General features: G+C 49.7%; 1 protein-coding gene across 2 annotated transcripts in view; it reads left to right on the top strand.

Moving 5' to 3' along the window:
- The first annotated feature begins 320 nt into the window (after positions 1–320).
- CPPED1 (calcineurin like phosphoesterase domain containing 1) overlaps positions 321–9,659 on the top strand; it is a 102,207-nt gene continuing 92,868 nt past the window's right edge. Inside the window, exon 1 of one of the 2 annotated variants that reach the window (XM_044232883.1) lies at positions 321–487. In XM_044232883.1, coding sequence (XP_044088818.1) covers positions 418–487 — 70 coding nt within the window. In that variant the 5' untranslated portion in view covers positions 321–417. The remainder of the gene's footprint in view (positions 488–9,659) is intronic. The other variant, XM_044232885.1, reaches the window with a different exon arrangement.

Raw genomic sequence — 9,659 nt, 5'->3', positions numbered from 1 at the left:
ATTGCATGGGCTATACTTATACTGAACAATCAATCATTCATCAGAATCGTTCATCAGAAATTCCAACCTAACGGAGTGTCCTGTATTTTTACTTGTGGGATCTGACAAGGCCACCTGAGGGGAAAGAAAGGACCCCCTCCAGCCTGAGCCCCAAAGCACCCCTCCTGCGGATGCACGTGGGCCCCAGACTAGGCGCTTCCACTGGCCAGGCGCCCCAATCGATCCCAGAGGGGCCGCTCACGCTTCCGTCCCGCTCAGGCAGCACCAGCGGCGCCCCGAGCGGCCGAGCCCCACGCGCCGGCCCGCCGCCCCGCCCTGAGCAGAGGGCGCCGCCCCGAGGGGGGCAGGACAGGCCCGGCGGTTGGGTCGTGTGGCGTCCAGCCGCTCCGTCCCACGGGAGGCAGAAACTCGCTCGCCATGTCGGCTGCGGAGGCGGGGGGTGTTTTCCGCCGAGCCAGGGGCAGGACCCTAGACGCGTTTCTCTCAGGTACTGCCGGCCTGCAGCTCGGGGAGGGGATGACTTCAAGGCTGCGGAACCTTCCGCAGGGGGAACCGTCGGTCTGGGGGCGCGCGCGCCTCCAGCCGGACCGCTTCGGGGGCTGCACCCGGGGTGGGGGTGGGGATGGGGAACGTGGGGACGGCAATAGCGGCCTCACCGCCCGCGCTTAGGGCTTCGAGGGGCGCTGTTGAGAGTTGGCGGTGGGGGCCTCGCTGGCCGTGACCTAACTTGTCTGAGAGAGGAGTCAGGCAGCACAAGTGCTTCAGAGGAGCCTGGGCTGCGTAGTTAGACGTGCTTTCCTAGCCGTGCCTTGGGCACGTGACTTGGCAGGGCTCGGCCTCAGTTTCCCCACCTACCCGCGGGGGAGACACCGTGATCTTGTGTGCGGCGCTCGTTGGTGCTCGCTGCGTGTGAGATGCGGCAGTTTTTATGGCTATGGTTCCCCGGGATGTGTTCTCTACTCCCCGGGCCCGCTTACTTCCAGCAAGTGGGGTCATCCCCCCGGAATGTGTCCTGTGCCCATCGGGACAGCGGGGCGGGAGGGCAGCCAGGCCCGGGTCAGAGTTCAGTGCTTGGGGTGGGTTTGGCTCTAGTCCGCCCCGTGGTAAAAGTGTTGTGGGGTTGGTTTGTTTTTGGTTTTGGTTTTGGTTTTCCTCCGGGGGAAGCATGAAAAGCTTAAAAGGATTTTTCTAGGGACGCCTGGGTGGCTCTATGGGTTAAGCCTTTGCTTTCGGCTCAGGTCACGATCTCAGGGTTCTGGGATCGAGCCCCACATCGGGCTCTCTGCTCAGCCGGGAGCCTGCTTCCCCACTTCTCTCTCTGCCTACTTATGATCTCTGTCCGTCAAATAATAAATAAATTCTTTTAAAAAAAAAAAGGATTTTTCTAACCCAGTGCCCGGCATGGGCTAAATGAAGGTTAGCCGCCCAGCCCTAAGTCAAGGGGTTTCTGGGTCCTCCCTGGCGTTTTGCTGCTGCCTGGAGTAAAGATTCCCTCCCAGGCACTCAGTTTTGTGAGCACCTCCCCCCTCCCCCAACGTCCCCCAGACACCCTGCACGATCTGGCTCCTGCTCACCTTTCTTACTTCACGCCTGCCATCCATCCTGCCCTTTGCCTTGTTTTCCTGCCGAGCTGGTTTTCTCCAAGGCCTTTCTTTTTCCTCAGCTCCCATACCTGATCGCTGGGCTGATAGGGCCCTGCCCTGTCTTGACCTTCCAACCCTAGTTCAGGTTCGGTCCCTTCCCCTCGTCCTTTTCCGTGGCTAGCCTAATGTAAGAAGCCGGTTCCTCCTCAAGGTCTCTGTCCTAAAACCTCCTTCTTTTCTCTCTCTGCAGCTCTTGGTGGGGGGGGTGGCAAGGCTCTGGGAGAGCCTGTTGGAGCCCAGAAATATAGCTGTGGCAGATTTTGGAAAATACAGTCTGCAGTAGTGCCCGTTTTCTAAAAATTTTAATAGGACTTTTTTTTCTTTTTCCCCCAGCATGAGGTTTTTGAGATTTATCTGTATTGATGTAAGTAGCTCTAGTTCTCCTGGGCAATACTCTCCTGTAAACCTTCTGTTGCTGGATATGCAGAGTAGCTTCCCCAAGGAAGGGGTGTGTTATCTGGTGGTGAAGGATGAGCGTGAGGAGGTCACGAGGCCCTGAAGGGAGGAAAGAGCGCTGTGGACAGTGGGGGGTGGAACACGAGTCAAAGTCTGCAGCTGGGCGGGTTGGGAAAGGGAAGGATGGGGGGCCAGTGGGGGGAGTAATTGAGGAGTTTTGTCTCTATAGAGTATGGAAGAGTTTTAAGGTGCATGCGTGAGGAAACCAGGACCCAGATCATATTTCCATTTTGGAAGGAATTGTCTAGCGGCGGCAGGGACAGCAGAAGCATTTCTACATCGGAGGAATTTGGGGTGCGATCCGATTGCCAGCCAGCTAGAGCCCAAGAACTTGCCTTGAAGCAACATTACCATGCCCCGTGTTGTTCACTTGGGGTAGCGGGAGGGGCGGGTGATTGTGGGGAGGGCTTCTGATGGAGATTATAGGGAGGGATATGGGGGGTGTCAAAAGTTCTGAACCCCCTGGAGTTGGGACAGGTCTGCCAGGGGGTCCAGACAGTAGGAGAGTCACTCTCCTGGACCAGAACAGGGAGGTGGGGAGAGAGACTGGGAAGATAAAAGGACTGGAGGCTTACCCTGCTGAGAGAAGAGGGAAGGTGACTTTGGACTTCCCTTAGCAGTGGGGCCCACACCAGGTCTCCTTTCTGGGCGGATTGTCCCCAGCAGGAATGCGTGGTGTGGGCCATTTAGCGCAGGGCAAAATTTTAGAGGCCCTGCCTTGGCGGGTAGAGCTTAGAACACCCAGTCTGGTGGGTTCATGTCTCTGGGTGCTGAAGCCCTAGTCCACTGCCAAGGTGCCCTCCATTGCCCTCACCTGGTTTTCATTGAGGGTGCGTCTCCCGTGGGCATCGCTGGCAGCTTTGAGAGCTGCTTGTAGAGGGTCCACTGCCAGGCCCGGCCCTGTGGGAAGGTGAACCCGCTGGTTCACCCTGGGAGGGTGGCTCTAGAGGCCGGGCGGGGAGAGAAAGGGAAGCCACTGGCCTTTGCCGGTCTCTCGCTAAAATACACACTGCCCGTCGGGTTTGGTTAACTCGAGCAGCATTGCCCAAAATGACAGCAATGATAACCCTCATACACTGGCTCCTCGAAGCCCCCTGCTGAAGTAGCGAAAGTTTGTTTCTCAAGGGAAGCCTGGCAGGTGAAGGGAAGAGTGCTGTCTTAGTCTGTTCCGGCTGCCGTAACCGAGCCCACACCCCGGGTGGGTTATAGACCGCAGACCCTTCTCACAGTTCTGGAGGCTGCGCGTCCAAGATCAAGGCGCCCGTGGAAGGCGTGTGTGGTGCAGAGCTGCCTGGTTCACAGACGACCGTCTTCTTGCTCTGCCCTCCCACGGTGGGAGCACTCGGGGGTCTCTTTCAGGAGGCATTAATTCTTCTCACCACGAAGCCCTCCTGGCTTCACCAACACCACATATCACATTGGGGTCTAGGTTTCAGCGTAAGAATTCGGGGGGCACACGGACATCCAGTGGGTGGTGTGAACACCCTAAGACCGTTTCCCCTCAGGGACGGATGGCAGTGGCAGGACTGCGTGGTACTCCTTCAGTATCCTTTGTCATACGTCCTCTGTTAGCACTGTCCGTGAGGATTCGTCTGCACATACTTACACAGAGTAACTTGTACTCTTCTCATTTGAGAGGGTTCACATTCCTCAGGCATGTTCAGATATTCATTTTAATTAGGCAAATTGGTAATTATATTTCCTTGACACATACCCTAATCAAGACTACTTTCTCCCAGCAAATAATTGTTTTTCTAAAAAGTTGGCAACATCTGTTTCGAAGAAATTCTAAAAAAGGAGAACTATCAAGGTAAAATAGGCATCAAAAATTAACCTTTTTATAAGAGAATTTCTTTTTTTTTTTGTTTTTAAAAGATTTTTATTTATTTATTTATTTGACAGATGGAGATCACAAGTAGGCAGAGAGGCAGGCAGAGAGAGAGAAGGGGGAAGCAGGCTCTCCGCTGAGCAGAGATCCCGACGCGGGGCTCGATCCCAGAATCCTGGGATCATGACCCGAGCTGAAGGCAGAGGCCCCAACCCACTGAGCCACCCAGGCGCCCCTCTTTTTTTTTTTTTTTTAAAGATTTTATTTATTTATTTGACAGAGAGAGATCACAAGTAGGCAGAGAGGCAGGCAGAGGGAGAGGAAGGGAAGCAGGCCCCCCTGCTGAGCAGAGAGCCCTATGTGGGACTCCATCCCAGGACCCTGAGATCATGACCTGAGCCGAAGGCAGCGGCTTAACCCACTGAGCCACCCAGGTGCCCCCCCCCCAAAATTAACCTTTTAAAAAATTTGGTTTGGGGTCCTAAACTGTTCTTTTTTCCAGTTTTCATTTTACTACCAGAATATTTTCCCCCTTGAGGAATAGGGCTCTTCGGTGGTTTTCTTAAAAAGATGATTTCCCTGGACATTTTAAATCTCTGAAGCTGTTGCAGAGATTTCGCCAAACCTGAATATTTCTCAGTCCCCTCTGGAAACCCTCTCACGTGGCAGAAAATAATTGGGAGTCTCCAAAAATAAATAAATAAATAACTTGCCCTGTCTCTTCTAGTTTTCACCTAAGAACTCTTCTAGACATAGTAGACCTGGAAATGTGTATCCAGGTCTGAATGGGGTTGAAAATACTATAGTTTGAAAAATTGCAACAGATCAGTGAAGAAAATGAAAATGAAATAAATGCTTTTAATTATGCCGTATAGTTAGGCCACACCAGTCCTCTCTTACATGAGAAGGGCTTCTGTGACCAAAACAAGAATTCTGATTACTTATCCCCACCTCAGTGTCACCATCATCGTTGGTCAAAATTAGCATGTAAAACGTTCCTGCCTAACATTTCTAAGAGACAAGTTTTAATTTTGAGTGCCCCCCCCCTTTTTTTTGCCTTTCTCTATTTTATTACTTTATGGAGGTACCATAACATTCACTCATTTTAAGTTCACAGTTCAGTGATTTTTAATCAATTTGCAGAGTCGTACAGTGTTGGGATTTTAGAACCTTTCTGTCTCCCCCCAAAAAAGAAACCTTGTGCCCATTTGCAGTCTGTTCTGTCTCCACTCCCTACACAGGCAACTACTGGTTGACCTCCATGGTTTTGCCTTTTCTGGACATTTCGTATACATGGAATCCCATAATCTGTGGTCTTTTGTGCCTGGCTTCTTTCCGGGAACATCATCTTTTCAAGAGTCTCTCCTGTCGTAGTGGATAATCGCACTCTGTTCTTTTGACTGAGCGGTATTCCATGGTACAGGAAACCACATCTTGTTCATCCATTCACCCATTGATGCACTTTTGGACTTTGGCAGACGTTCCCCAACTTGGACACTGGCTATTAAGAATAAAGCTGTTATGGACATCCACATGCAGATCGTTGCGTGGACATGTGTATCATTTCTCTGGGGTAGACACCTGATGTTGGAGTCGCTGGGTCGTATAAGTAACTACGTTTGACATTTTGAGGAACTTCCAAACTGTTTTCCAAAGCAGCTGCACCATTTTACCACCACTTGGGTATGTGGGTCCACGTTTCTCTCTGTCCCCGCCAACACTTACCACTTATCATCTGTCTTTTTGATTATAGCCAACCATATGCGTGTGAATTGGTATCTCATTGTGGTATTGATTTGCATTTTCTTAAAGGCTAATGGAGTTGAACATCTTTTCATGTGCCCACTGGCCCTTTGTAGGTCTTTGAAGAAATATCTTTTCAGGTCCTTTGCCCCATTTCTAATTGGGTCGTGTTTTTATTGAGTTGTTAAGAGTTCTTTATATATACTGGACACAGGTCCCTTATCAAATCCATGGTTTGCAAATATTTTCTCCTGTTCTGTGGATTCTCCTTTCCTTTGCTTGATAATATCCTGTGCAGCACCAGAATTTTTAATTTTGATGAAGTCCAGATTACCACTTTTTTTTTTTTATCACTTGCACTTTTAATGTCCTAAGAAACCTTTGCCTAACCTTCACAAATTGTGAAGATTGACTTCTGCGTTTCTTCGAAGAGTGTTCTAGTTTAAGCTCATAACTTTTAGGTCTAGGTCCATATTGAATTAATTTTTATGTATGGTATGGGGTAAGGGTCTAATTATTAGAAAAAACATTCTTTTTTTATACTACAGTAGAAGCCTGTAGTTGGTCAATGACTAGAAAAAAATTAGCCAAAGAAGGGAATTAAAAAGAAATTACACATTCTTTTAACATTTCCTTTTAATGTAAACGATAAATGTACATTCATTTACCATTCTTTTGAGGTCGGGCCAAGGACTTGTCTTGGAGTATTGGGTTTACAGATGGGCCTGCCATGGAGCCTTTCTTGCATAAACAACACCCATAATGAATCCTTTCCAGTTTGGGTTTTTTCCAATGGAGTAGTCAGTTAAAAATCACTAGGAAAGCACTCCCGGGTAAAGAATTTTAGGTTTATACTTGCTTTTCCCTCTAATCTTTTACGCTTGTCTCCACAACACCTAATTCAATAGTACTTTATTTTCACGAGCTTGCCTTTTATTGAGTGTTCCCGAAGCGTCTGTCTTAGTTTTATCGGAAGCAGCCCTTTTTACAATTCATATTTCCCTGGTTTACATGTTTAATTGATTGATTTAAAAATAAGCACTAGCATGAACAGGTTCGGGGACAACTTCTGATGGATGTGCAGAACAGAACCCTTGAGGGACCTCGGGTGACAGTCCATGCCTTTGCACAGGGCATGGAGAGCGTTGGTGGATCTGAAGGTTTGTTAAGAGAATGTCTCTTTCACAGAGAGGACTGACTGGCAGCTTTTTTATTTGTGAAGCATAGGATTTTTCACTTTGCCAAGCCCTCCCAGTTAGTTACAGGCAATAGCATGGGGCCCTGGCAACCGGAGCCTCCAGGAGCCCGAGAACCACTCATCCTCTCTCAGGACCAGGTCTGATATGTAGCCAGACAGTCAGGAAATATTTGTTGAGGGAAAGAACGCCCAAAGTCCCCATGTACCCTTGTTTAAAAGAAAAAGGAAAAAAAAAACTTAGTCACGCTAATGCCGGAGGTCCTTCCTCATTTGTAAAATGAAGGCAGAGCGTTGGCTCGAGTTGTCTAAGGTGCAGCTGTGGTTTGACTTATTTCACTCGGCCTCATTTCCTCCAGTTCCATCCGTGTCGATGCAAATGGTGGGTTTTCATCCTTTCTGCTGGCTGAGTAATACTCCTTTGTATACATGGACCGTATCTTCATCCATTCGTCTGTTGAGGGGCATCTCGGCTTCTTGCACAGTTTGGCTATCGTGGACATTGCTGATGTGAACATTGGGGTGCATGTGTCCCTTCTTTTCACTACATCTGTATCTTTGGGGTAAATACAATGGACTGTTACTCAGCCATCAGGAGGGATGAATACCCAACTTTTGCATCAGCATGGACGGGACTGGAGGAGATTATGCTGCGTGAAATAAGTCAAGCAGAGAGAGTCAGTTATCATATGGTTTCACTTACTTGTGGAACATAAAGAATAGCACAGAGGACAGTAGGAGAAAGAAGGGAAAAAATGAAGCAGGAGAATCGGAGGGGGAGACGAACCATAAGAGGCTGTGGACTCCAAGAAACAAACTGAGGGGAGAGAGGTAGGGAGATGGGTGAGCCCGGTGATGGGTATCAAGGAGGGCACGGATTGCATGGAGCACTGGGTGTTATATGCAGACAATGAATCATGGAACACTACCTCAGAAACTAATGATGTACTGCAAGGCGACGAACATAACATAATAAAAAAATTACCAAAAAAAACAAAAAAAAAGATGCAGCCATGGTGATTATGGTGGCTTCATTGACATGAGGGCGTCTAGACAGTTGGTCACACTTGGGCGGGAGGGCCAAGAAGGGAGCGCAGCTCTTCTGGCTCCTGGCCCTTTGGCCTTGCCACCGGAACATACTGGAATAGGACAGAACTCTTCATCTTCTTCCCAGTCTGCTCCTCTCAACCTCCAGAGCTCACCTTGGTTTTGGCCATCTGTTCCCTTCCCAGCCCCCACCACTGTGACCCCCAGCCACCTGCATCTCTGACCTGGACAGTCCCAGCAGCCTTCTCGATCTGTTCTTGCCCCCAGTCCGTTCCCAGGACAGCATCCAGAGCCACCTCTTTGAGACAGAAGTTGGGCCCCATCATTGCTTCGACGTGGCTTTTCTCGGTCTCTCTCTTTCTCTCTTTCTCTCGTCTCTCATTCTTCAGGGAGCATTTTAGAAGAAACCCCCTGCTCATTTTCCCATTCGCAGTTAGGGCCCTTGTTACTTACTCCCTTCGCTCATTCTTTCCTTTATGACACTTACCATAGTTTGTAGTTGTGTATTTATTCCTGTGACTTTTATGCCTTTTCGTGACTCCAGACTGTAAATGCCTGGAGGGCAGGAAGCCCACCCCTAGGACAGCGTCTGGCAGGGGTTGTCACTCAGTGGCCATTTGTTATAGAAAGAAATGAGTAAATGTGATCCCATTTCGGTATCTGGCCTAACCCATTGCATACACCATGAAGCCTCTGGACAAAACAAAACAGAAACCAAGGTATTGAATCCATCCGTAGGATCCCTTGCAAACTACCCTGGGGTTCATGCACTGCTCAGAGGTGTCCGTGAAAAGAGGTTCTTGTTACCAGATGGGTACCCTCTCCGGGCCGCATCTGCCCTGGGGAGGGGGTGCCTTCTCCTTGCATGCAGGGCCTCTGTTAGCCCAGCCTAGTACCTGCAGGGCACCTCTGCCCAGTGATAGCACCTTCTTCCATTTCTCCCCGAAGTACCATCTGGGCCAGCAGCCATCTGCTGTCTTGGCAGGGGAGCATGGCTAATGGTGGGAAACAAATCATAGCGAGCATCCACCCCAAAAAGACAAACCCCAAATGGAGTTCTGCTTTGGAAAAGCAAGAGAGAGTTTCAGGAAATGTGTGTGTCTCCGGGCCCCCACCCCCCCCACCGCTGCTGTTGTCTAGAATAGCATCGGGCAAAGCTGGTGATGCTGAAAGCCACCTGGCCAAGGAGCCCTGGCCTGTCTGCTTTGCTCCTTCTCTGAAGGGTTGCAGATAACGATTTTGGCAGGACCTTTATCCCCGAATGGCAAGCGTGGCCGCCAAGCTATGACTCAGAAGCTTTTGTGCGTCTCACAAACCACCTTTGGATGCATTTAGGCAAAGAAAAGAGAGGTTGGATGAATTCAGTTTGCTACTTAGGGAAAGCAGACTCTGAGGCTCTTGCTGTCGAAGTTAATTATTTGGGGGGAAGAGGGGGCCCCGAAGGGCACTATTTTTTTTTTTTAAACAGCTTCACACACCATACAATTCACCCTTTTACAGGGTACAATTCAGTGGCACTTTCTCTGTTCACAGAATTGGGCAACCGTCACCACAGTCGCTTTTAGGACATGTTCATTACCCCAGAAAGAAGCCTGGCACCCCTTAGCTGTCATGACCGCCCTCCCCACCCCACCTCCACCCCCACCCCCACCACTCCAGCCCTGGGCAGCTGCTCGTGAATGGCACTATTAAATGGGGCATAAGATCTGGCAGCTTTAGGGTCAGGACTTTTGGATGGTTGGACCAG

Source organism: Neovison vison, chromosome 14, assembly GCF_020171115.1.
Source record: "Neovison vison isolate M4711 chromosome 14, ASM_NN_V1, whole genome shotgun sequence".
In the NCBI taxonomy this organism is placed as follows: domain Eukaryota; kingdom Metazoa; phylum Chordata; class Mammalia; order Carnivora; family Mustelidae; genus Neogale; species Neogale vison.
The sequence above is the reverse complement of the archived record's forward strand: the minus strand, read 5'-3'. Positions and strand labels throughout refer to the sequence as shown.